We start from the raw sequence: 27,717 nt of genomic DNA on the forward strand, positions 1-27,717 counted from the left end.
AATTGACCCCAGGACACACGAGTATGAGAATGCGGGGTAAAACCAGGAGGGAGAGGCCGTAGTGAGAACGCCATGTTGTTAAGAATTGAGTTGTGCCTCCCCAAAAGATGAATGGAAGTCCCAAACTCTGTGATCTTGTTCGGTGAAATCCCTTTATCAGTTAGGTAGGCGTGGTCAAAATCCGAAACCCTTCTGGTGACCCAGTGGGCAGAGTTACATCTCTGGATGGGAAATGACGATACTGTTAATATTTCTAGCCTTAAGCTTAAAATATTATAATGTTCAAAATTATTTTTTATACATTTGTTTAACTCCTTCCCTCTTTTAACAACTGGGATCTAGAGGGAAGAGAAAAGACCAGAGAATGGCCAAAATTATTGGGGCAGCTATTGCTGCCAGTTTAGGGCCTGTGTCAGGAAAAGGAAGTCTTACTCATATACAGTGCCACCCAAAGGTAATAAAGGAGGTCAGAATTGCTTCCACTGTGGAAAGCTGGGCCACTTCAGTAGACAGTGTCACAGACAAGAGCCACAGATAGGCAAGGGAGTAGAGAGGAAGCTCCCACTCACTTGCTTTAAGTGTGGCTCTGAAGGACACTTGGCAAAGGTGGCTCGCATCAGGTCCTCGTGGCAGACAGGACTGACAGGCTCCAGCTCCCAGCTGGAAACAAAGGAGGACGCTTCAACGATTTAGATCCTCCCAGAAGAGCCCTGGATGAGCATTAACCCAGAGTTTCAAGGTTCAAATCTCCAGTCTCCTCCACAGGAGAAGAGTAGGCAGTGTCCTGCTGTGCATTTGTTGTTCTTGTTAGGTGCCGTCAAGTCATGTATGGCTCAGAGCAACTGGGTGAACCTCAGAGCTGAACTCTTCCCTGGTCTGTGCCGTTGCCACCATCTCTGCCACCCCAGAGCCCGCTGCTGCTGTCTCTGCATCAATCCATATTATCGAGGACCTTCCCTCCCCTCCTTTGCTGACCCTCCACTTTTCTAAGTGAGATGTCTTTCTCCAAGGACTGGTCCCAACATGCCCAAAGTATATGACATGAAATTTCACCATCCTTCCCTCCAAGAATACTTCCCTCTAAGGAGCATCCCAGCTGACCTCTCTCCAAGACATAGGTGTTCGCTCTCTGGGCAGTTTGTGGGATATTCAGTGCCCTTCTCCAACACCACAACTTTCTTTCTGCGTGCTTTATAGCCTCTGAAAATCCCATGGAGAATTAGCTACAGGTTGTTTCTGACTTGACAGCAATATGTTTTAGGTATTTTCCTGAGTGATGTCTTAGAAGACAGCAAAAAAAAAATAAAAAAAAAACAAAAAAAAAAAAAGAAGACAGCAAAAACAGGCAAACTCAGAAATAGGGGGAAGTGCTAGTGAATGGCCATCTACAAGGCCATGAACCCACCCATGTTGCCCAGAGTTTTCAGAATTTATAAGACAAGAAGCCCTTATTCTCAAGCCCGCCAAGAATATAACCTTACCAACCTTACCCTAGGTTCAGTCTTTCAACCCCCAGAATTGTAAGACAATATATTTCTGTTCTTTAAAGCTCTCCCTTTGAGGTATTTTGTTACAACAGCCCTAGGAGACTGAGATACTTCTAAAGTCATTTGCCACCATGGACAGCTGCAGCTCAGGCCCATTGGGGACCTTTAGGAAGCAGAGCACATAACTCAGAGTCACCCCACATGAAGGGCGAGGAAGCTGGGGTCTCGGTCCTCAGACTTCTGACCAGCATCTGCATGTGACTATAACAAGCTTCATGGCATTTTCACGCTAGGATGTGGACAGGGAGCTAATCGTTACCTTCCGGCTCCCTGAGACCAGGCTGAGTGAAAGCAGGGAAGAAGAGATAATGGGTGGGGCCTGTCTGCTCTGAGATGGTCCCCCCCTTTTTTTTTTCAGTTACCCTACCCTCACTTGCAGTCCTGTTTTAGGAATATAGCATTACCAGAAATTACACATAGAGAAGGTTTAAGACTGGCACCTCCTAGCCCTTCCCCAGGATGTGACCCAACCCTGGCACCACCCAGGGAGAACCTGGCACTGAGCAGGGTGCACGAGGCCCCCTAGTGGCAGGATTGAGAGCAGGTTCGAGGGAAGGAGGGACCAGCAGCCTTGGCTCGAATCCCACTTTTACTTCAGTCACTGGCTCCACTTCCACTTCGACCCCTTGCTCTCCGTTTAGTGGTTTTCCGAGGGCTTTTGGAACACACATAGTAGCATAAAACAATGCAGATTATTGACTTAAAATTCTAAAGGCTAGAAGTTTGACATCAAGGGGGCTGCAAGGCTGTGCTCCCTCCAAAGGCTCGAGAGAGAGAAACTTCCTTGCCTCTTCCAGCAACCCCAGGGTTGCTTGGTGTGTGACAGGACCTTCCCCTGGACCTCTGTGTCTTAAGCCCCGTTTCCTTTTTCTTTCAAAGATGTAGGACCCATCACAAATTCAGAGTGGCCTCATCGCCAGATCCCTAGCTCATCCCATGTGCAAATGCTCCATTTCCAAACGTGGTCACTCACATGTACAGGTTCCAGGGATCAGGATGCGGACATATTTTGGAGGGAGGAAGGGCAAGAGGAAGACACTTTCAAACCACAGCAGTCTCCAAATTCAAGTCAATTGCTGTCTGAGACCCATGAACCTAACAGAGTCAGGTAATGAGGAATGTTTGTATTCCAATATTGCTCATGGCGTTAGCCGGGGACATGACAGCCTGACCCTTTGGGCCAGAGGAGTCGTTATCTGAGGGGACAGAGCCTGAACGGTGAGACAGACCCACTGGCAGGCAAAGGGGAAGGAGAAGAGGCTTGTCTGATTGGGCAAAGGTGGCCATGGACTCTCCTGACACCCCCAAGGGGAGGCAGCACCCAGAGGGGCAGAGGTATTTGAAACACCTTTTCCTCTGGCTCCTCCCTTCTCCTCGTCTCCTGGGTTTGTGAAATGTGCTCAAAATGGAATGTCCTAATTATTTCTTTCCCCGATGAAGAAGGTGTTAATTGAGGCAGAGCTATTTCTGCGCCAGGCCCATCACCCAGGCGGAAACACAGAGGGAGGCAGGGAAGCAGGGCAGGGCCCCTCGGAAAACCAGCCACATGCACAGAAAGCAGGACTCTGGGGCCTGACAGGCTTCTAGTTTCTGGTTTGGTTTTGGGGTTTTAGTTTGGTTTGGGGTTTGTTTTTGTTTTTGTTTCTGCCCTGAGCTATACCTCCTGACTTAGGCCTGAGAGGGGACAGGCGTGGGTGGGGCAACCAAAGGGGAGGAAGCCTCATTTAGGAGTATGACTGAAAAGCTGGGGATTAAAAATATAAAGCGTGTGAGTAAGAGACAGATATATACAGACACGCCGGCAGCAGGTTAATTTTAAAATATATTTATAACCAAATTCCACAGGCTTTCTGGACCGTCGCTTTGCTAGAAGCAGCCCTCGGAGCCTGGAGGAGGCGGGGGTGGGGGGCTTTGCAATCAAGGCACCCAGGCCGAGCTGCTAAAGATAGCTGGGTTCTCAGCACCCCAAGATCGGGAGCCAGTTCCGCACAGGGGAAGGCGGAAATCGAGCCTTCCTGCTTTCCAAGAGCTTCCGGAACAGTCTGAAGAGACAAGACCCTCCTCGTTTAGAATCACTTCATAATAATGCAGGTTAATGGATGATTTTTAACCCTCCAGATATGAAGAGAGAGGCCCATGCTAACTGGGTTAACACAAGGGGACTCTGTGGGGTTGGGACAGAAGCCAGACTGGACACTTGGAAGATGGACAAGGTTCTGGAAAGAGCCAGAAACTCCCAGGCAGACAGAGATGAGCCTGGAGTGAATAATTTTGATATTGGTAATAGATAGATGGGCATCTATTATACAAGCCTCTTTATCTTTGTATATAGGCAGATCTAGGAGGTAGTGAGGGTTGAATTCTAGCTAGATCACCACAATAAACTGCATAAGGCAATGAAGCAACATGACAAAGTGAGTGAGTTAGACAAATGTTTTTGTTTCCCAGAATGAAATTAGGAAAATTAGATTTGCACTGTACCGTAGCCTTTGTTAAAGGCGCTCTGGTGGCAGAGTGTTATTCGACTTACTGAAAAGTCAGCAGTTCAAATCCACTAGGCACTCCTCAGGAGACAGATAGACAATCTCCTTCCTTAAAAATGTACAGCCACAGAAACCCAGTTGAGTCAGAAGCAGCTCAATAGCAATGGGAGGGTTTGGGGTTTTTTTTGTAGTATCTTAAGGGGACAGTTGTTGAATGCTGTGGAGTCTGAAATGACCCATGGCTGACCCTCTGGTGGGTTTTCAGAGGCAGTTAATTGCATGAGAGGAGATTGCCTGTCCTTCTCCCACGGAGCAGTTGGTGGATTCAAACTGTGTGCCTTTGGGATTGCAGCGCAGTAAGGAATATATTTGAAAGACTGAGAATTTCCAAAATGTGACACAGAGCGACACAAAGTGATAACATGCCGAATGTACATGCTGTTGAGAAAATGACACCAGTAGACTCGCTCAACACAAGCTTGCCATAGACTTTCAACTGCTGAAAAACACAGTATCCGTGAAACACAAGGAAATTACAGTACCCTGTATGTCTGTAAAGTGTTACTAAAGACATACTTTTTTTATTGATAAATTTTTACTTTTTAAATTATGTCATTCAGTCACTCATGTACATTTTGTTTTATAACATTTAATTACAATTGTACAATACTACTAAAACACCTATTTCTTGATTATCCATGGGTCAAAGAAGAATTAAAAGACCACGGATTCTTTTTCTTGCTGCCCTGGGGCACATGTTGGAAAGACTTTTACCCTTCCATCTATATTTATTGCATAACTTAAAATACAGAATGTTTTTCATTATTATAAATAAGCCCATCCTGTGTGAATGAAGAAGATGTCTTCTGAAATTTGAACTCGGGGGTGATGTGGTCATGTCTTCTTGTGTCAATTGAGTGTTGGGTCTCAGGGCAGTGGGTGTCACTTTGCATAGAAATGGAAGCCAGACTTAAAGTTCCTTCGAAATTGTCACTTGAAAGGTCAACAAGATCCGTTCATCGCCATGGACCGTTCTGAGTTAAGAATGGGAATTGATCCTGAGAAACCTGTAGCATATAGCTTGAGATCTGTTTTTTAGAGGATGTTTAGTTTATATGCTTGGCTGTTTGTTTTCTTGCCTGACTATATCTCTCGCTGAAAACCTTCAAAAGAATTGGTCACTCGCAGAACAGTCCTTTCCTACCCACTGCTCTAGCCAAAGGTGATACTCTGGAGATGTCCCTGGAGGACCTCATCAGCACTCTTCCTCCTTCACCAGCGAGATTCTGACCTGACCTCTAGCACTGAGTCCAACAGCTGCCTCCCCGGGAAGCTTTATGGTTCTGCAAGAAGGGTGCCACTGGCACGCTTCTCTCCCCTGGTGGCATTTCCACAATCTGCCTCAGTCGTTTGGGGAGAAAGCTTAGCGCCTGTGCTGAAGGGTAGAAACTGTGTGTACTGGTCTCTCTCGCCCCCAGAACAGCTCCCTCAGCCCAGTACATCTCAAGAAAAGGAAGGAAATCAGTGAGGATCGAAGAATAACACAATATGATTGACAAGCTGCTTCCAATGGACATCTAGAAAAGTCTGCACCCAGTGCCCACACAGTAAACCGTGAACACTTGAAAACTGAGGAGAGGGTAGGCCAGAAAGTAAATCTCAACAGATGTCAAAAGATTAGAATAACACCAGAACTATTCTCTGACCACAATGCAGTTAAGCAGGAAATTGGTAACAAAAAAAACTAACTTTGAAAATGTCTAGAAATTAAGAAGGCATGCTTTCTCAATTATGGATAAAGTAATACCAAGTTTAAAATGCTTAAAAGTTTTCTAGTGGCAGAGCAAAGCAAGGGAGAAAGGGATGCAGATAACACAAGATTGGTCCAGATGAGTTACAGTTGAAATTGGTAGTAAGTCATGTGAAAAGTCATCATACTATTCTGTTTGAGGGGCTATGTCCGGGGGGGAAAAAAAAACCAAACTACTTTTTGACACACAACTCAGAGAAAAAACAGTAATGAAAATTGGAAAATATTATCTTGTTGAACAATAATGATAATAGAGTGTGTGTGTGTGTGTGTGTGTGTGTGTGTGTGTGTATAAATTATGAGATGCAGCCAAAGCTGCATTTTAAAGGGATTTGTAGCCTTGAAGTTATTCCAACTCCAAAGCTTAAGGAAAAGAACAAAACCCAGAAAACAGGAAAAGGAAAGCAATAAACACTAGAGAAGAAATTAATAAACAGTAGAGGAACAAAACCAAAGTTGGTTTCTTTAAAAGGTGACCAAGTTCAAGCATTTTTCTAGCAGTGTTGAATACACACTGGCCACTGCTCCTCAGAGCTGGTTTCTCCTACCCATTCCCTGACTTTTGTCCCTTTCCTTTTGATAGATGACATTCAGGGTGAGTCTCCAGCTCCATGTGGGACAGAAGAACCCGCCCGCACCTGCCCCAATGGGACCAAATGTCAGCCCTACTGGGAAGGGCCCAACAATGGGATCACTCAGTTCGACAACATCCTGTTTGCAGTGCTGACCGTCTTCCAGTGCATCACCATGGAGGGGTGGACTGATCTCCTGTACAATGTAAGTGTGTTGAGGTAATCCTCAAGACCAGGGACAGTCTCAGTGCAACCTCAGGAAAGCCTACAGGCCTTTAAAGACACCAGGCATTCATCAGCAGAGGCCAAACCAAGGAAGGCCCTGGAGCAAGGCTGAAGTGTTTCGGGTTGTGCTGAGTTTTTTTAAAAAAATTTGTTGTGGTTCTGGCTAAAGTTTGTACAGCAGTTTTAGGTTCTCATTCAACAATATCCAAGTTACTTAATTGATGTCAGTTACATTCTTCATAATGCATGAACACACTCATTATTTCCCTTCTAGTGGGCCCGTTTCTGTTAATTTAGTTTCCCTGCCTCTCCAACATTCTTGAATTTGGAAGTAGTTGTTGACTGTTTAGCCTCACATAGATGATTTTTCTAAAGGAGCATAGTAAATTATAATTTGTTGTGTTTTTTTGTGTGGGGTTTTTTTGTGAGCTGAGCTCTGGTAAGTAGTCTATTGTGAGGTGTGCTGCTATCCCAAAAGCTGCTCATCTCGTGATTCAGTCCACCCTCGGCTTCCTGGGAGAAAGATGGGCAGTCTCCTCCTGTTACAGCTGGAAACTTGATGGAGGGTCACAGTGAGTCTGAACCTACTTGATGGCAGTGCGTTTAAATCTGTTCTTTAGCTGCAAGGTGACTTTGAATTTGTTTCAGTTCAAAGTTAGAAGAGTATCTCAGGACAGTAGTCCCAGGGGTCCCTCAGTCTCCACCAGTACAACAAATCTCATTGGCTGGTTTTTAAGAATTTGAAGTTCTGTCCCACATTTTTCTCCTCTCTTCTCAGAATACGTGTACTGTAGCCTTGATAGGAACTGTCAATTGTGATAGCCGGGCACCATCTACTTCTTCTGGTCTCGGTAAATGAAGCCATGGTCTGGGTAGGCAGTTCATCCTGAAAGCTAACTTCCACTTTGAATCTTTTGTTTCTCTTTCACACTCTTTCTCTTTCACGTCAAAAAAAGTAGAGATCAATAATACTTGTAACTTAGATGGCCACACAAAAGTTTTTAATACACAAGCACTACTCATCAAACTCAGATGTTTAACATAACCTTATAACTTCTACTTTGTCAGTTGATAAAGATGAGCCATGAAACCATGATCCTACTCCTTCAAACTTCAAAAAAATAATCCCATAAATTGTTTGGTTATGTAATTATGTATTGTTGTTGTTTGTTGTTATGTGCCGTCGAGTCGTTTGCGACTCATAGCGACCCTATGTACAACAGCCCTAAACCGTGCTCTATCCTGTCACACTGCCCCGACACACCCATCCCGATTACCCCAGTCACGAATCAGTCCATCTCATAGAGGGTCTTCCCTTCCTGTGCTGTCCCTCCGCCCTCCCAAGCATGATGTCCCTCTCCGAGGACCCGTCCCTCCTGGCAACATGTCCAAAGTAATTATGTATATTTTATAAAAACTGTGCTGCAATCCTGAAGGCATGAGGTTCAAGGCCACCAGCTGCCCCATGAGAGAAAGGCAGTCTCCTCTTGTGCGATTTACTGGCTCTGAAAACCCTCTGGAGGGTCAGCTGTGGGTCGATTCCAGCTCTGTGGCGTATAACAACGAAGGTGAAAGATAGAGGTCTTCCCACATTTGCACGTTGAGGAGTCCTTGTTCTTTGGCCCGGCTGTTCTGAGTTCCACTGCATGGCTGCTCTTCTTTATCTCGCTAGTCCCTTGGAGAGGGCTTCTCGGTGACTTCCACGCTTTGACTCTGACCCCTACGCTGCCATGAGCAAGGGGGTGGTATAACTGGGCAAATATAGCAGGGTGCTGGGGTCCGTTTTAAAGCTCTCCGCTTCTCCCCTCTCACCTGTGCAAATGAGAGGCACAGCGGGTGATGGTTAGTGGAAGAGTCAGGATCTAACACAAAGATGCCACGTATCCAGGAACATCCCGGGCTGCTCCACATCCATCTAGGGGAGTCTCCACTCGCCTAGCCATAAGGGCTGGAACTGCCAGCACGGGCCAGCGCTCAGCCCGCTGGAGAATAATATCATCTTCCTGTGTGTGCACAAAGGAACCCAGCGCTTCTCCTGGGGATGCTGTGTTGTCCTTAAGCAGTACGTTATCCCTCCTTGAGAGTGGAGGGAGGTTTACAAGAAGCCATCCTTTTGATCAGTGACAGTTTCTAAGTCAAGTTAAGAAGGCATCTTGGGAATAGGAGCAAATAAGAGTGCACAGCTGTGCAAGTCAGGCAATGCCTAAGTCATTGTGTCCCAGGAATGCTGTTCATGTTGTAGACAGCATAGGTGTCCACCATCCTGGTGGTCATCCACTGACAAAACTAAAAGACAGGGCAGGGGAGGAGATACCGTGTTTTCATTTGCATGACCGCCTTGTCTGAGCATAGCAGCCCTGCATGCAGATGGCAAGCTGAGCCCTGTCTGGGCTCTCTTCGTGGTCTCACCTGCAAGCAGCTTGAACAAAAGACTACACCCAAGTGGTAAAGTCTGCTGAGGGCTTCGTGAGCGCTGGATTTTTGCTCTGCAGGGTTGGTGTGAGAGGAGGCTTCAGGGGAGGTTCTCTCCTTCTGGGAGAGAAACAGCTGAGAGACAAGGAAGATGGGGGAACTCGGGCAGAAAATGGGAGTGAGGTGCAGGTGCTGAGAGCATAATAAATACTGAAAGAGACTGCATCACTGAGTTGGGCACTTAGGGAAAAGGTCGAGAGACACAGGAGTACATCACTGAGGGTGTACTCACTTGTGGAAGAGGACATGCAGACAGAACTGGAAAGTTCCGAGAGTTTCTAGAGAGTTCTATGCTATCCACGCTTTGGTCCCAGATCATGTTTTTTCCGGGAAGCATCTGAGCTGAGATTGGAGGAAGCTTAAATGTGAGTAGCATAGACTGGTCTCCAGCTTGCTTGGATTCCAATCCAAGCCCCGCCACACCCTTGCTCTCCTACCTTGGCCAGATAAGCTTGGCCTTTCTGAGCCTCCATTCCTACATCTGCCAAGCACAGTCTTGCCAATGGGGCAGAAGGACTGGGTGAGTGGACACATGAGAAGTGTTGAAAACAGCACCCTCGTGCTGCCTGAGCTCTGTAAGCCAAGCTCCCCAGCCAACCAGGGCTCCTTTTTAGAATCCTGCATGAATTTTTCATTGTAAAACCTGCAGCACCCGGGGAAGTGGGATTTCCCCCTGAGCTCGCCCCCACAGATAACTAACTGCTACTACTCAGGAGTAACCTTCCAGCATTTTCTGTGCAGTTGCATTCCACCCTCGTCGTCCAGGGAGGAGCCCGAGCAGCGATTTGGGCGTGTCGTGAGCCTAGAACAGGTGCCCCAGGACCAGGATTCTGCCTGCAGGGTGTCCTGGGCAGTGATGGAGGTGCTGGTGGTGTCTCAGCTGGTGTGGGCGGTGCTGCTGGCATCAGGTGGGTGGAGCCCAGAGATGTTGCTGATTGACCTGCAGGGTATAGGACCAGAGGCCAAAGCACCTGCATGATGGGGCTAATCATTCCAGATGGGATGAAGCCCACCAGGGTGTGACCAGGACAAGCAAACCCACGGCCATCAAGCTGATTCTTACTCATAGTGACCTGACAGTACAGAGGAGATTTGCCCCGGAATTGTGGGGTTGGTGAAGAGCATCAGATAACCCAGGGGCTTCAGAAAGAACAAACAAATCTGTCTTGGAAGAAGTGTGGCCAGGGTGGTTTTTTTGGAGAAAGGATGGTGAGATTTCATTTCATATACTTTGTTGTCAGGAGAGGCCAGTCCTTGGGAAAGGACATCATGCTGGGAAAAGTGGTGGGTCGGTGGAGAAGAGGAAGGCCGTCTACGAGATGGACTGACCACAGCAGTGGGCTTGAGCCCAGTGACGATTTGGAGGATGGGCAGGAGAGTGTAAGGTTTTGATCTGTTATTCAGAGAGCCACAAAAAGTCCACTTGATGGCACCGAACAACAGTCTTTATAGAAACGGACTGTTGCATCTTTCTCCCATAGAACGGTTGGTATTGAGAGCTGGTGGCCTAGTGGTAAGAAGCGTCACTGCAATCCCAAAGGCATGCGGTTCAAATCCACCAGCTGCTGTGAGGGAGAAAAATGGGCAGTTTCCTCCTATCTGACTTACTGCCTCTGAAAAACCTGTAGGAGACGGAAAAACCATCGGACTCGATGGCAAAAAATAAAAACAACCGTCTTAACAGAAGCAGACTACCACATCTTTCACCCGCAGAACAGCGAGTGTGTTTGAATCAATGACCTTTCTGTTGGCATGCGAGCACTTAACTACTCTTCCACCAGGGCTGCCTGCAAGGTGTGACCAGGACCCCTGAATCCTGGGCAGAACACACGCTGTATCAGCTGAGGTGGACACCATCCGTGTCCCATCCACATGCCTTTACCCTTGGGTCCTGGAGGCCTGGAGGCCTGCAGGCTTCCCATTGCAGCCCTCGCTCCTCTCTGCCCAAGGAATTTGGGATGGTCAGGGCATCTGGGCTGCATGTGAACACCACCACCCCCAGCTGCTGCAGTCTCCCCCAGAAGTCGATGAGAGTAGGAGCCACCAGCACCCCAGCTCTCTCCCTCTCGGGGGTGATGATCTGTGAAATGTGCTACAATGCTGTCTCCCCAGGATCCCGGCCCTGGTGCCCACAGGGTGGCATGCTCATAGCTGCAGCCCTTGCCAGCTGCCTCTCTTCTGATGCCTCCAGAGAGTGCCTCTCAAATGAAAAGCTTGCACCTGAGCCCAGGTCTGGGGACGTCAAGGACCAGCTGGGTCCCATGCTCAAAAGTGGGGGTTACAATGTGGGCGTTTGAGTTTCTGCTGGCAAGAGCACCACTGTTGCTCTTCTAGGTCAGGTGGGCTCTGCCCACCTGCCTGGCCACCAGCCAGCCCAGCCAGCTCCCAAAATGCCCCTCGGCCAGGTGAAATGTCTGAAGTCTGGCTTTGTCCTTTGTGACTCTGGGACCTTGCCAGCCAGCATTGTTCCTGCTTCTGAGCCAGCCAGTGGGGCAATGATTTTGAGGCCAAGCAAGCCCCCCCAGGCACCCTGCCTGCTCCAGGCTTCGAGGAGCTGGTGGGCACGGATGCCAGGTAGAGGCTGCCCAGGGGAGAGGGGACACAGCAGGTCTTTAAGATCCTATTCTTGCAGTTGATTCATTTCTTCAGTAGTTACGCGTCGAGTGCCTTCTGTGACCAGGCACTGCTCTCAGGAGTAAAGATGACACGCCCTCCCCCTACACACACACACACACACACACACACACACACACACCCTGCTGTAGGAGGAGAAACAGACTCGAACAACAAACATGACAAATACCAGCCTCTGTAGCAAACCAGTAAATGGGGGAGGGGAAGCAGTGGTGGGTCCCTTGGAAGAATTCTCGCCTTCCATGCTGCATGCCCGGGTTTGATTCCCTGTCAGTGTACTTCACACACAGCCACCGCCCATCTGACGGTGGGGGCCTGCATGTGGCCAGGATGCCAGGCAGGTTTTAGCAAAGCTTCTAGGCTAAGACTAAGAATCAAGGCCTGGTGATCTGCTTCCCAAAACAAAGCAATGAAAAGCAGTTGTCCGTGAAGTAGTCCAGAGTGAGAGGCCGAGTCCACTGCAGCTTGCAAAAACAGCCAATAAACAAGCACATAGTACGGGAAGCCGGGGGGTGGGGGTTGGGGTGTGCCATGTGACAGTTAAAGTGGCCCAGGAGCACAGGTGACAGCACTGGGTGAGGAACCAGGGGCAGCCCAGGAGGGCACCTCTGAGGAGGTGACATTTGAGCAGAGATGCAAATGCTTGAGGAAGAGCATTCCCAGAAGAGGCTGCAGCACGCAGCACGTCAGTAGTCCCTTTACACAACATCTGTGGGCCCTGTTATGGATTGAGCTGTGTCTTTCAGAAAGGTATGTTGGGGTGGGGGGGGCTCTGGTGGCCTAGTGGCAAGAAGCTGCACTGAAATCCCAAAGGTGTACAGTTCGAATCCACCAGATGCTGTGCTGGAGAAGAAGGGGCAATCTCCTCCTGTACCAGTCAGATCTGATTTGACAGTACATGCACGAAAAAATAATAAATTTTTTTAAAAAGGTATGTTGGGACACTAACCCCAGATAGCTGTGAAAATGGACTTGTTTGAAGATGTTATGAGTTAATGTAAGCAATAAGTAGAGTTGTTATTGTTGTTGTTGTTGTGTACCAGCGAGTCAAAATCAACCCGTAGCTGACTTTCCCACAGGTGTTCAGAGGCAGTTAATCACCTGGAAATTGATTGCCCATCTGCCACAGAGTATCTGGTGGATTTGAACCGTGTGCCTCTGGGTTGACAGTGTAACTCCTTATCACTAAGCCACCAGAGGTACTTAATGAGTAGGGTAACCAGTGTTCTTATAAAGTGAGAGAAGACACCGAGGGAGCTTGTCCATGTAAAGACAAGGGCAGATACTCGAGCGATGCATCTGCGAGCCGAGGAACACCACAGATTCCAAGGATCCCTAAAGTTAGGAAGCAGCATGGAAGGACCCGCCCCCAGAGCCTTCTAAGAAGGCAGAGGAGCATGGTCCTGCTGACACCTTAGTCTCGAACTTACAGGCTCCAGAAGTGTGAGGATCTGCTTCTGTTCTTTGAAGGCTGGTGGAGGCCACTGCCTCCTGCAAAGGACATTGGTGATGGCTGCCCAGAAGCCAGCAATAGCACTGAACAGGACTAGTGAAAAGTTTTGTATTGGCGAATGTTCTGTTAGATAAATCTGATGTTGTTACACACCATGGAGTCATTTTCTACTCACCAGGACCCTAGAGGACAAGGTAGGGTTGCCCAACGGGGTTTTCTCGGTGGGAATCTTTGCAAGACCACTGCTCTACCCCCTGAGCTGTAGGGCCAGTGGGAATCTATAAAGGAGCAGATTGCCAGTTCTTGTCTCCTGCACAGCCACTGGTGGGTTTGAACCACCCACCTTTTGGTTAACAGCTAAGTGCTTAACCATTGGTCTCAAAAACTCAGTCCCTGCTTTCATTTTTAATACTATAGCCCTGAGAAAAGGTTTGTACAGTCTTAATGGCTTTTCAAATTTTCTTTTTCACCTCATCCTCTCAACATTCTACCTCTTCCTACATCCTTAAGTATTCTCCCAGTAGGTGATTTCTCACGACAACAGTGTCCCATCGTTCAGAGAAGTTGTCCAGTATTTAGCAGACCCCTGTCACCAGGCTTTCAGTTGCTTCTAGTTTGGTTCCATTGTTTTTATAAAGAATCAGGTAAAATCGGTCCGTGAGAAAGAAGATGCTCAAAGAGCTGGGCTGGCGTGGTGGCTGCAGTGGGCTCGGGAACAGAGACTGTGAGGACGGGGCAGGTCAAGCAGGGCTTCATTCTCCTGTGTGTGGGGTCCTTAGGAGTCAGTGCTGGCAGCAGTAGGGTTCTCTCTATATATGCCCGTGTGTGTGTGTGTGTGTGTGTGTGTGTGTGTGTGTGTGTAAGGGCGCTCCAGTGACTTCTTCTTGTTGTTAGGTGCCATCAAGAACGTGACCCTGAGAACAGTAGATCTGAACCCTGGCCTTTCCTGTGTCGTCTTCATCATTTCTGACACATTTGAGCCCATTGCTCCAATCACTGTGTCAATCCATCTCATTGAGGGTCTTCTCTTTCACTGACCCTCCAGCTTTCCAAGCAGGGTTTCTCTTTCCGAGGACTAGCCTCTCGTGATAGCATGCCTGAAGCTGTGAGATAAAGCTTCGCCATCCTTGCTTCCAAGGGGCATTCTGGCTGCACTTTCTTCAGGACATCCCTGTTTGTTCTTAGATAGTTCATGGGAAGTTGGTGGCTTCTTGTTGTTTTTGTTGAATACCATCAAGTTGGGACCGACCCATACCTGACCCTCCAGTGGGTTTACAGAGGCAGTTAATCACATGGGAGGAAATTGCCGGTCCTTCTTCTGAGGAGCAGATGGTGGATTTGAACTGCATGTCTTCAGGATTGCAGTGCAGATTGCACTGCCAGTGCAAAGGTATGCAGTTCGAATCCACCAGAGGCTCTTCGGAAGAAAGATGGACAGTTTCCTCCCATGCGATTAAATACCTCTGCAAACCCACTGGAGGGTCAGCTATTAGTCAGCTCCAACCCAATAGCAGTATAATATATGTGTGTGTGTGTGTGTGTGTGTGTGTGTGTGTGTGTGTCTGTGTGTATGTATATATGACAGTTTTTAAAACCGCATGTTGTTACTTGCTGTCAAGTATGACTCATAGTGACCATATAGCAAATCTGAACTCCATTCTGTCCTGGGCCATCCGCACACTTCCAGACACACTAGAGCCAGTTGGAGCAGTCACCACATCAATCCACCTGATTCTTCTCCTTCACCGACCCCCCACCCTTCATGTCCTTCTCCAAGGAATAGCCCCTCCTAGCAACATTCCCGAAGTGTGTGAGGTGAAGCCTTATCATCCTTGCCTCCAAAGAGCACTCCCGCTGCACCCTCTCCAAGACGTGTGTTCTTTGGAACATCCATGTGATGTTCAGTGCTCGTCTCCAACACCACAGCTCAAAGGCGTCAGGCCTTCTGTCATTCCTATTTATTGTCCAGCTCTCCGAGAGATAAAACCACGTAGATAAAAGAAATCTGGACTTTGTAGGGTCATTGGAACAGATGACGATCGGCTGCTCCCTTGTGTCGCCCCGAGATCTCCACCAGGCAAGAGGCAGGGCCTTGAAGTGACCCCTTGGGCAGATGAGGAAACTGAGGCCCGTGAGTCAGGATGAGGTCCAGCTCTGCTTGGCTGCAGTCACGGTTCCCTGTGACTGCCATCTTCTGCCTCCCACGGCCAGCCTGCCCGAGGAGGCGAGCTGGGGAACCCCGGGATACTGCAGCGGGGCGTCTGCTGGAGGCACGAGCTGGTGGCTGTGTTGCTAGAGCGACAGGTGGCCTGTTTCACAGGAACCCCCTCACCGCATGTGCCACAGGAGGGATGTGCGTGGCTCAGAAAATCCACGGCTCGCCTGCACTCCACACGGGGACTGTCCCCAGTGTGTACTTGCCAGCTGGACCTGGACAGACAGGGGGGTGCTGTGTGGGTGACACGCTCTCAGGAAGGGGAGGTGGACAGGATGGGGTCCTTGGCCAAGATGCTCTGTGAGCAAGGGGCGCGGGAAGTGGTCCCTGCAGCGTTAGGATGTCTCAATTTATTATTATTTCTGGCTTCAGTCAGTTGCAAGCTGAGTATGCCTCCATCTTCCTGGCTTTGTCTACTGATCCAAAAACAGGCCTTATGGGGAGACGGTTTAGCCCCACCTTGTAGGACAGGAAAGTGAGGGAAAGACTTGGAACACAGCACTTCTCCCTGCTGGGCGCCCGCATTATAGCTTTTCATTCCTTTTTTTTTTCCTTCTTCTTTCTTTTAAGAAAAAAAATTGAGGTTTGAAAAATGTAATTCTGATTATATATGTGTGTTTATGTATGTTTTATATATATATATATAAAAATGTGTATAGGAATGGGAGCTCTGGTGGCACAGTCTGTAGGGAGTTGTGCTGACAAACCAAAGGCCTCACTCTGACAGTTCGAATCCACCAGCTGCTCCACCCGAGAAAGATGGACAACCTCCCATGCCGTTTATAACCTCAGAATCCCAATTAGGGGCTCAGCTATGAGTCAGATCTGACTTGATGACGGGGACATATGTGCGTCTACATATAGATGTGTGTGTTCTAAACAATGATAGCATATGTGAGATAAATAACGACACCTAGGAGCTCTCATGGCCCAGTGGGAAGAAGCCGTGCTGCAATCCCAAAGGCACACGATTCGAACCCACCAATTGCTCTGTGGGAGAAAGATGGGCAGTCTCGTCCCATGCGATTATAACTGCCTTTGAAGACCTGCCGGAGGGTCAGTTCTAGCTAAATGACACTCAACAATGACAGTGAAATCTGTAGATAAAGCTTCATCTCACATATTTTGGGCGTGTTGTTAGGAGAGGCTGTTCCTTGGAGAAAGAAGGGTATCATGCTTGGAAAGACAGAGGGACGGTGAAGAAAAGGAAGACCCTCGATGAGATGGATTGACCCAGTGACTGCAGCAGTGGGCTCTAGTGTGTCAGGAAGTGTGAGGGCGGCACAGGATGGGACAGGGTTCAGATCTGCTGTTCCCACGGTCGCCACGGGTCGTCCTCAACTCAATGGCACCTAACAACAACAATTTATAGATAGATTATTAATTTTTTTTGTCTTTGGTCTTCTTTATTCAATGTCTAACATTCATGTGCATATAAAGTAACTGAAAATATAATTGTTGGGTGGTTGCGGTCAGGTGCATGTTTGTCTTTAAAGCGGCATACTTGCTGTGGACACTTCTTAAAAAGTCCTTGGCAGTTGCGCTTTAGCATTGCAGTTGTGCTGTGGGGCCGGTGCATCTTCTGTAAAAAAACCAAATCGCCTGGTGGCCTAGTGGCAAGAAGCTGCGTTGCAATCCCAGAGGCACAAAGTTCAAATCCACCAGATGCTCTGCTGGAGAAGGAGGGACAATCTCCTCCTGTACCAGTCAGACCTGATTTGACGGTACACTCACAAAATATAATAAAATTTTTTTAAAAAACCAAATCACACATCTCTAATTCTACTCTCTTTTTTGTTGTTGTTGTTGTTGTTGTTGTTAGAGGCTGTCAAGTCGTGTATTGGATAGGTTATTTTTTCCATTATGTTGTCATTATTGTTGTAAGTACCTTCAAGTCAGAGATGACTTCTAGCAACCTTTTTTTAAAAAATAAATAAATAAAATTTTTATTTTCTACTGGTTTACTTACAAAGTTCATCTACATTGTTTTCACACCAGATCTCTCCCATTTTCTTTACCAACCCCTCCCTCCACCCATCAAATTGTGTGACCCTATGATTAACCTTTCCTGACCCCAGCCTCACGCCTCTGCTCTTCCCCTCCCCCTCCTCGGATCCTCATACGCATTCTACAATAATGATCTTATACAGTATTTGTCCTTATAGGACTGAGTTAGTTCCCTTAGCATAATTCCTAGCAACCTCTTGTTCTGTTGTTCTCTGTACAACAGGACAGAATCCTCATCGACCCTGTACCGTCCTCAAAACCTCTTCTGCACTGAAGCACATTGCTGCAGTCACGGTGTCCATCCAGAAAAAAAAGATCTTCCTCTTCTTTTAAAAATAAACTATTTATTCGCATCCATTACATTTGAAAGGCTGTGCAACCGTTACCACTATCCAAACGTTTTTCTCACCGCAGACAGAAAACCCACGTCCAATACGCAGTAGTGCCCCACACCCCACCTCGTGTCTCCGGTAACCTCTAGTCTGAACCCCGTCTCTGTGCGTGGCGTGGACACTGTGTGACTGGACTCATGCAGTCTTTGTATCTGGCTTCATTCACTCAACATCATGTTTCCAACCTTCATCTGTGTAGTTCCCCCAGATTCGTTACTATTGAAGATTATACACCGTCCGACCAAATAGTCAAACCTTTTCTGCATGTGTAATCCAGTGACAGTGATTACATTATTTAAGTTTTGAAAACCCTTCTAGCCCTCCCTGAATTAGTCCTCCGATGCCGTGAACTCACTGTTCTCTAAGGTCCCTGTCTAATCTTTCAAGTTGCTTTTATCTCTTTGATTCCAGTGGAACTATATGTTGTTGTTGTTGTTGTTGTTGTTGTTATTTGCCGTGGAGTCAGAACTGACCCATAGCGGGCCCTCCAGTGGGTTTTCAGAGGCAGCAAATCACACGAGAGGTAATTGCCCACCTCTCTCAGAAGGAGCAGCTGGGGGATTTGAACCCTGTTGCTTTGGAATGACAGCACAGCTCTTTGCTACGATAAGGCCACCAGAGCTCCCAAACTACTGTTTGATTTTAAGAAGACCTCAGGGGATATTTTCAATGTAAGGTTTAGAAATCACAGAAGCAATAATGTCAGTGGTTGATCCAGTCTCCATGGCTCCAGAAATGTGAAGTCTAGGAGAATTTGTAGTCCATTTTACCCCTTTTAACCAGGATTTTTTTTTCTCTATAGAATCTTTGATCAGTTTATAGAATCTTTGTTCCGTTGTGGCAGCCAGGCACCACCCAGTTCCTCCAGTCTCGTAGCAAAGGAGGCTGTTGTTCACAGAGGCTTAGCCACAACTGCATTTCTCTCTCCTGTTCTTGACCTTTCTTCTTCCTGTTTTTCAGCAGGTTTGTTAATCTATTTTGTCCACTGATGGGCTTTTGGGTGGTTTCCACCTTTTGACTCTTGTGACTAATGCTGTCAAGAGCATCGCTGTACAGTCTTCTGTCTGAGCCCCTGCTTTCAGGTCTTTGTGGTCTGAACCTAAGAGTGGAATGGCTTGGTCATATGATGACACTATCATTTCATTCTATCTGCAGTAATCTCTGCCCTTCACTTTGCTTTCCTTCTCTGTCTTTGTCTCTCTTATTCTTAGACTTTCTCTCTTTTATTGTCTGTATTTACAACTCTTCTCTGAGTGTCTGGCTTTATATTTCTCTCATTAGTTAATATGGATTAGGATAACAGCCAAGCTGTGTTTATTGTTGTTGTTGTGTACTGTTTGCTTGTTTGTTGTTATTTTTATTGTGAACCATCGAGTATGAACCGACCCACAGCTGACCCTCTAACAGGTCAGTAGAGGCAGTAAATCTCACGAGAGGAGCCTGCCCATCTTTCTCCCATAGAGCAGCTGGTAGAGTTGAACCACGTACCTTCACATTGCCAGCCCTTGTGTCCTTAACACTAAATACAGGTCCCTTGGCAATTGGTCACAGTCTCCTCCGGCTGGTCGAAACTGATCTTGGACCTAAGCTCTTTTCATTCATGGGTGCTGCTCTTGGGAAAAGTCAAAGCAGCAGATTTGGGGGGACTTTAGATCACTCATCATTCAACAAATAATCCTTAAATGTCTATTCTGGACACTAAGAATATGCAACAAAGAGAAGAAAACCCCTGCTCAATTTGACATTATAACTGAGAGGAAAAAGTGATCAACATGGGGGGGGGGCAGCCTTTGACAGGATGTAAGCAAGTGAGAGCAAAGTTAGATACCAATAAAACTTTATTTACAAAAACGGCCATTTGGCCCAGGTGTTGTGGTTTGCCAGGTTCTGTGTCAGAGGCTCTTAGAGGCTGATGAGACTTAAGAAGAAAGAGAAATTGGAGAGTTACGGATTGTCAGGAATGTGAGGGAGCCGTGGAAGAATATGTGAGAAAAGTAGCCCAGGCAGGGGAAACAGCCAGTGCAAAGGCCCAAAGGCAGGAGTGTCCCTGGCTTTTCTGAGGACCAGCGAGGCAGCCCTGGTGGCCGGAGGGGAGTGACTGGGCAGGAGAGCAGTGCTGACAAGGCCAGGGAGGTGACAGAGCCCAGATCATTTTTCATCCAAACCAGGACAGTTTGAGAGTGAATGGGAAGGAGGATTCAGAAGATAATTAACAAGTGTTAGATGATCTACAGCGGATAGAAACCAGGACAGCGGGGTCCCCCTGGGCCACGGTCAGGACCTTGGTTTTGTCACAGTCAGATCTGTCCTAGTCTTCTCCCACGTGGCTGGGGAATTGGGTGTTCTTCTAAGCTGGGTATTTTTATTTTCTTTTTTTTAACATTCTCTGTAGTTTTTCTGAATGAAATTAGAAGGAAATAGACTATAAGGCAGACGGCACTTCAGGAGTTTATAGGGGCTCGGTCATTCATTTACTTGATGAGTATTTATCAAGCGCTTACTGAGCGCCAGCCGCCACTGGGTGAAACAGGATCTTCCCGCCCCTCCAGGATCTCTCGGCCAATCGCTAACAGTGTCAGACAGTCAGCTAGCACAGCCCAGGGGTGAATGGGGGTAACGATTTAGTTGTAGGCCAGGTCCGGCTGTGTCATCCACCCCATGGCTGGTTCTGGCAAGTCACGCCACCTCTCAGCCAGGCCCTGTGTTAGATTCTGTCAGAGGTCAAGCGCCGTCACCCATCCATCCATCCATCCATCCGTCCGTCCATCCATCCTACTGTGCGAAGGAGTTGTGGGAACCTGGAGAGGATATGGGGGGCGGGGCATTTGGTCAACCCAAAAGGGCTCTGCAGGTGTAAACATGGGGAGCTCCCTGCCTCTCCCCGCCTGATCATTTGATCCTTGTGATAAATCGTTTTGCCCACAGAGGCTTCCTGTGAATGTATCATCCCAACAGTACTTAACTAAGCACTTACTATGTGCCAGGAGCTGTTCTGAGAAAACCTTGCCCGTGGGGAGCAGGTATTTTAGGGAAGAGAGGCCTCAGGATGGAAGCCCTTACCTCCTCAGCCAGATGACTCGGAGTGAAGGATGCTGGGAAGGAACTGCTGTAGGGAAGGACTAGCCTTTTCCCTTCCCCCCCCCTTATTTTTATTTTTTTGTTGTGATTTGAGTGAAAGCTTGCAAAGCATCTTGATGTTTCGTTCAATCATTATACATACATAACTTGTTTGCTAATATTCATTACAATAACCCCAGTGTAATCACTCTCTTCCCACTTCCTCTCTGTAGGTCTACTTTCCACTAATCTTCCTCTTCTACCCCTTCCATAGGGAGGACCCAGCAGATGTCTTTCAGGTTGGCATTTCAAAGCACAAGGGACAAGGAGGGCGTGGCTGAGATAAGACGTGGGAGAGAGGTCTCCAGGACCGGAAACAGGCTCGCTGTGGCTCTGAACCCACCTTTGTGGGTGTCACTTTCTCCCTTGAGCATATGGGAGACCCTCATTTGTCCACCTGTCTCCTGCGATCCATGCAAATGTCGATGTCCATTGGTGGAGGTGGACCCTGGAGATAGACATCTGCTGGATTAATCAGCACAGTTAAGCTGTGCTGCAGTAACAAATGCCCCCCTAAGTTTCTGTGACTTGCATTATGTGGTTCATTTCCTGCTCAAGCTCCATGTCCACATTAGGCTGGTGCTTGACAGCGGGGGTGGGGGGGTGATACCCTGCTCAAGACAGTCCCTTGGGACCTAGCTGATGGATCAGCCACCCCTGAAATATTGCCAACTGCCATCCTGGAAGGAAAGAGAGGCCTAGAGGGCCCTACGCTGGCCATTCAGTGTGCTGGCCCCAAAAGTGAGTTATCTCTGCTCACTCCTCTGTGTCTAGAGCCCACCATGTGGTCCCACCCATCACAAGGGGACCAGGCAGGACGATTTCCAGAAATATTTAGTGATCGCTAATGGGAGATGAGAGCCTCTGGGTGGTGCAGAAAATTTGCACTTACCGTCTCACATACTTAGGGGATTTGTCAGGAAGATCCAGGCCTTACGCTGGGAAGGGTCAGATAAAGAGAGGAAGACCCTCGGTGAGACAGATTTCCGTAGTGAACGTGACAATGAATTTGAGCATGGGGGAGGTGCTGTGGATGGTACAGAATAGGCTAAGGTTCACATCTGCCATTCATAGAGTTGCTATAAATCATCATCAACTCGACGACACTGAACTACACCTACATACAGGATTGGCCATGTGAACCTGACTGAGAGTGGTACAGAAGAAAAGCCTTCTGATCTGCTTCCATGTGTGCTACAGACAAGAAAACTGTCGAGCTTAGTAATTCTCTTAACACAAGGGGTGATCATGAGCCAGAATCAATTCAACAGTCGTGGGTTTCATTTGCAGCCCTAATGTGATGCTAGAGAGGAGTACTGAACATACCATGGACTTCCAGGAGAACAAACAGGTCTGTCTTGGAGAGGGTGAAACCACGTTGCTCTTTGGAGGCAAGGATTTTGAAGCTCCGTCTCACATACTTTGGGCCAGAATGGACCAGTCCGTGGAGAAGGACATCGTGCTTGGAAGGGTGGAGGGACAGCACGGGAGAGGAAGGACCCGGATGACATGAGATTAGCTGTGTCTGAGTCAGTGAGACTGGCTCAGGACAGGGCAGGCTTCAGAACCATGGTTCATAGGGGTCACTATGAGTCGCAGGCGACTCGACGGCACACATAACAGTTAAGTGGGGGTGTCCCAGCCAGAGGTCTGCATCTGGATGAAGGACCAGGTGCTCTCTAGAGAAATGGCATTCCTGACAGTATCAACGATTATAACAGGTGAGCAAGCTGTCCTCCTCCTCCCTACACCCAAACCTATATGCTTTCCCCCCCTAAATCGACCTGCCCAAGCAGACAAGCCTAGGAAATTGTACCCGCACTGGCATTGATGAGGGACCACAGATATGCTAGAGTGGCTTGTAGCTTCCTATTGAGGAAATCTGATTTCCATTTGCTCCCCAAAGGATACCACCACCCAAGGAAATCCATCTCCTTATCCAAACCTGTACTCGCTTCCACCAGCTTCTCGGTGCATCATGAGATCTTGACGGGATCCAGAGCAGGGAAGTGAATACTCAGGGGGGAGGCTGAAAGAGAAACAGTGCTTCTACCAGGCAAAGTGGGTGCCCAGGAGAGCCTGCTTCCAAGGCTTGAGGTGGGAGTGTGCTCACTCACAGCAATCACCTGCATCCACAGGCGTGGGAGCGGGAGGAATACAACCCTGGAGGAACAGCCTGAGCTGGGCACGTGCCCTCAGCCCTGCCCACCCAGGTATGTGGATATGCAGGGAAGAGTTGTTGGCTTAAGCAGCAGGTTGATGGATGGACCCCCTGGCTTGCTGACGTGGCCCCTGTGTGAGGACTAGGACTGAGTGAGGAACCCAGTAGGTCTGGAACGCAGGGAAAAGTGTGAACTCCTGCACTTGCCGCTGAAGCTCCTTTGAACCTAGCCAGTGGGTGGCTTAGAATAAGCTGACCAGAACCCAATCAGATGAAGAGAAGATGACCCATTGCGAGCTACGGTCGATTGCTGCAACCTGGCGGCTTACTGTGGACCGGACTTTGCTTATGGATGCGGATGTTCAAAGTTTCCAAGGTGAACAGAGAACTCTTCAGGAAAAGGGACATGCTTGTTCCCTCAGGGAACCAATCAGAAATTGGTTCTCCAGAAGGGGGCTTGTAGAGCCTGTGGCGTGAAGTAGCTGGTTTACATGCTTTCATGAATGTAGCTGTTAATAAGATGATTGTCTTGGTTGCTGTGCTGTGCCATCGAGTGAGAACCAACCCACAGCTGATCCTCCAGCAGGTTTTTAGAGATAGTAAATCACATGGAAGAGATTGCCCATCCTTCTCCCACGGAGCAGCTGGTGGTTTCGAACCATGTGCCCTTGGGATTGCAGCACTATTTTTTTACCACTAGCCACCTTGCTTGTAAGGGAAAAGATGATTGTGGGCGGGGGGAATATCACCATTTACATGAATGAAATAGAATGTAAAGGAAAGATTGTATAAAACAATGTGCACACATGAAACAATGTATATGAATGATAAGCAATTAATTTTTAAAAAGAAAAAAAATTGCCTCTTGATGCAGGGCACTGAGCCCCACGTCCCAGGAGGAAGGAGTGAAGAGGACTCTGGTGGGTTATCCATACAATCCACACAGGGTGCTTGGACCTACCTCTCGTTCAGTCATTCAACAAACTGAGGGAGCCCATTTGTAGTGCAGGCAATTTGCCAGGGAGCCAAGCAGGAAAAGGAAAACAGTATCTCTGCCTTTGCATGGTGACTGGTGAGCATCAGGGAGGCCTTCCTGAGGAGATGGTAGGAGCCACGCAGGGGTGTGGGGGAGTAACGTTCAGGCAAAGGAGACCACTGGGCAGAGATCTTGAAGATAGACTGTGTTTGCATATTAGAGGAGAAGCCAGTTGGCCGAAGGCAAGCATGCAAGAAGGGACGTTAGAGACCAAGGCAAAGAGGTCATGGGGTTTGCAGGCTTAGTGACCTCAGCATGTGACTGTACCTTGCTCAGTTTCCTCACCTGGAATGATGGGATAATTATGCACTGCTTTCTGGGGTTGGTGACAGGATTGTATGTAACAAAGTTAGCACTGTGGGGGTATGTGTATGGTGGGGAGCATATCACAGGTTCAGAGTCCCACTAGGTTTGTCAGTAGCTGGAGAGGGGACAACATGTGTCTTGTTTTCTGTCCCTGAGGTGGAAGGGTCTCCCTATTCAGTCCACCCCCCTTGCACCCATCCTGAGCTGCCCCTCAAACCATCCCAGTGTTACTGTTCTGAATCCACACAGGCTCCCACTCCCTGGGCTTTGAGTAGCCCTAAGAAATGATAATAAGAAAGTCACCACTGGGACAGTAAAGGCAGAGAAAAGCACAAAGTCAGTTCTGCCTCCCTCCCTCCCCTGTTGTTCTGATTCCACTCCCATCTCCTTCTAGAACCTTCCAGAAGCATAACACCGGAGCTTTGGGGTTCCTGTTAGAACAAGGATGTGGCCTGGGGCCCAGCATCCTCATTGTTCTCAGAACCAGTTTGTGTTCATAATTAAGGATGACATTTACAGAGATTTGGGATTCTCATTGCTACACTTTTCTTCTTCCCCCCCCCCCGTTCACTCCTCTCTTTGAAAAGTAAAATTCCTTCATTGGTGTACAATCCCCCTGCACTCCTCTATGCAACCTTAATTCTGGACTCTTATCATAACCATAATACCCTATCATATAGCACTTTTAAACTGTTCTCTCCCTCATCTGTTTCAATACAGTATACATAATTTATCCAGTTTTTCTGAGTCTTACCCCAACCCTCATAAGGCTGACTTTATTAAGGGAAAAGAAACAAAATTTTATGGAAGTAAAGATTCAGGAAACTTCACAGTTCAAAGTAAAGAGCATTATGAATTTTTACAAGCTAACTAAACCTATGTCATCTACCAGCTATACTCCATAGGAGAAGGCTAGGCAGTCTCCTCCCGTGAGATTAACTGCCTCTGATAACCCGATGGATGGTCAGCTATGGGTCAGTTCTGACGCAGCAGTACTCCACACCAACAGTCAGCATCTAGATCCAGAAATGACCGTCAGCCCTAGAAGGCTCCTCATGCCCATCTCACCACTGCCCTCAAAAGGTGCCCATGCCAGGCTCCAGCATTGACCACTGATCGATCACCTGCAGGATTTGTTGGTTTGTTTGAGTGGATTTGTTTTGTTTTTCTTGTTGTTGTTGTTTTTTATGTAAGTGGAGGCTGGGCTCTATGAGGAGAAATGCTGCTTCTGGATTGGTGGAAGATCTATCCACAATCTGTGTTATGCAGATGACACAACCCTGCTTGCTGAAACTGAGGAGGACCTGAAGTGCTTGCTGCAGAGGGTCAAGGACTGCAGCCTTCAATATGGATTGAGATTCAATGTCAAGAAGACAAAGATTCTCACCACTGGACCAATTGGCAGCATCAGGATTTAGTTTGCTTGGCTGCACAGTCAACACTGTTGGCACCAGAAGCCAGGGAATTAAAAGATGTACTGTGATGGGAAAGTCTGCTGTTAGGGACCTCTCCAAAGTACTGAAGAGCAATGGTGTCACTCTGGAGACTAAGGTGCGTCTGATACAGGCCATTGTCTTTGCAATCACTTGTTATGCATCAGAGAGTTGGGCAATGACTAGGGAGGATAGAAGGAGAATGGATGCCTTTGAGCTGTAGTGTTGGAGAAGAGTATTGAGGGTACCATGGACTGCTAAGAAAACAAACAGATTCATCCTGGAGAGGGTTAAATCAGGCTGCTCCTTGGAGGCAAGGATTCTGAGGCTTCTTCTGACATACTTTGGACATGTTGTAAGGAGAGACCGGTCCTTGGAGAGGGACATCATGCTTGGTAGGGTGGAGGGCAGGCGCGGGAGGGGAAGGCCCTCCATTGAGGTGGATTGATTCAGTGACTGGGGTACTCGAGATGGGTGTGTCAGAGACAGTGCAATTGGCACAGGACAGCAGAGTTTAGGGCTGTTGTACATAAGGTTGCTATGAGTTGCAAGCAGCTCAATGGCACATAACAACAACAAGTGGAATCTCAGTATCTTTTCATCTAGCCTCTGTGCTCAACATGAGCTTTGTGTGACCTGATGTGCTGGTTGGTTGGTTGGTTGTTCCACAGCATGCCACTTTCCTGTATCCTCTCTCCTCTTGAGCACTTGGGTAGCAGTCATTGTGGCTGTCACTTTTGTGAGCAGTCTTGTGTGTGTACCTTTGATGACCATGGGCTGACATTTCTGCTGCTTAACTAACTGCCCCAGTGTAAAATCACTGGTGTGTAATTCACTGTAGTGGAAGCTCCCGTCACACTTTTCAAATGGGAGAGTATGAATGTCACCCTTTTCCTGCAGACTCAGAGGGATCATCTTATCACTACTTGCTGATGTTAGTCTTTTCGTTTTAGCATTTAGTGGGTAACAATGGCCTTGAATGTGGTTTATGTTGTATTTTGTTTTGAAGGGATTTTTTTAGTCAAATAAGCTTTAAGGTTTGTAGTTATGAAGTGAATAAATAAAACATATACTCCAAGAAATAGGTGAGCACAGTGTAGAACTTGAAGGCTATTAACAGAAGTCGCAGAAGCAGCTCAAGTGGTTTTAAGACATAAAGGGAATTTTATTTCATCTAAAATCATGTAATGAGCGTCTGCCAGGAATAGTACGGTGTCACTCAACATTCAGTTTCTCCTCCGTTCTGTCTTCCACCATGGGAACTTCATACCAACCTAAGCTTTCCCTTATAGACAAAAGGCAGCTGGCAGCAGCAAGCAGAGTCATGGGCTTCCTTATTCACTGTCACAACAGAGAGGCTACTGAGCAGAAATCCAGAGCTTCACTCAGATTGAACTAACTAGTCACAACAGCCTGTATTTTTTAAAGGTGAGCTTTTAAAGCCACATTTGAGAGATGCTGTTACACAGACATGGCAGGACTGAGGGCCTCCTGGATTCCCTCAGTCCTGAGTGCTGTCACCATGGCTTTGTCCAGCCGAGAGGGTAGGTCCTCACAGCTCGGGTGTAGAGTTCTGCTGTTAGCCCAGAGACAAGTCCACTCTGGTGGTTCGAATCCACCAGTAGCTCAGGGGAAAAATGAGCAATCTCTTCTCGTGTGATTCACAGCTTCAGAACCACAGTGGAAGATCAGCTGTGGGTCAGTTCTGACTTGAAGGCAGTCCGTGTGAGTGGGGTATTTTTTGTTTTGTTTTGAGGCATTAGATTCAAGGACTCAGGGCGCCTGGCTGCCTGATTCAAGTTCCACACCTGCCCTAACTGGTGGGTTTTGGTTGTTTGCATTATTATTATTATT

The 27,717-nt window shown here is 47.7% G+C and overlaps 1 protein-coding gene across 1 annotated transcript in view; it reads left to right on the plus strand.

The window, feature by feature from the left end:
• Positions 1 to 27,717, plus strand: part of CACNA1A (calcium channel, voltage-dependent, P/Q type, alpha 1A subunit) — a gene marked incomplete at its 5' end in the record, with an annotated part of 317,117 nt that overhangs the window by 147,813 nt on the left and 141,587 nt on the right. Inside the window, one exon of the mRNA XM_006900825.1 lies at positions 6,424 to 6,617. Within this exon, the coding sequence (XP_006900887.1) occupies positions 6,424 to 6,617 (194 nt within the window). The remainder of the gene's footprint in view (positions 1 to 6,423; positions 6,618 to 27,717) is intronic.

Source organism: Elephantulus edwardii, unplaced genomic scaffold, assembly GCF_000299155.1.
Source record: "Elephantulus edwardii isolate Elephantulus edwardi_28Jun2011 unplaced genomic scaffold, EleEdw1.0 scaffold00296, whole genome shotgun sequence".
In the NCBI taxonomy this organism is placed as follows: Eukaryota; Metazoa; Chordata; class Mammalia; order Macroscelidea; family Macroscelididae; genus Elephantulus; species Elephantulus edwardii.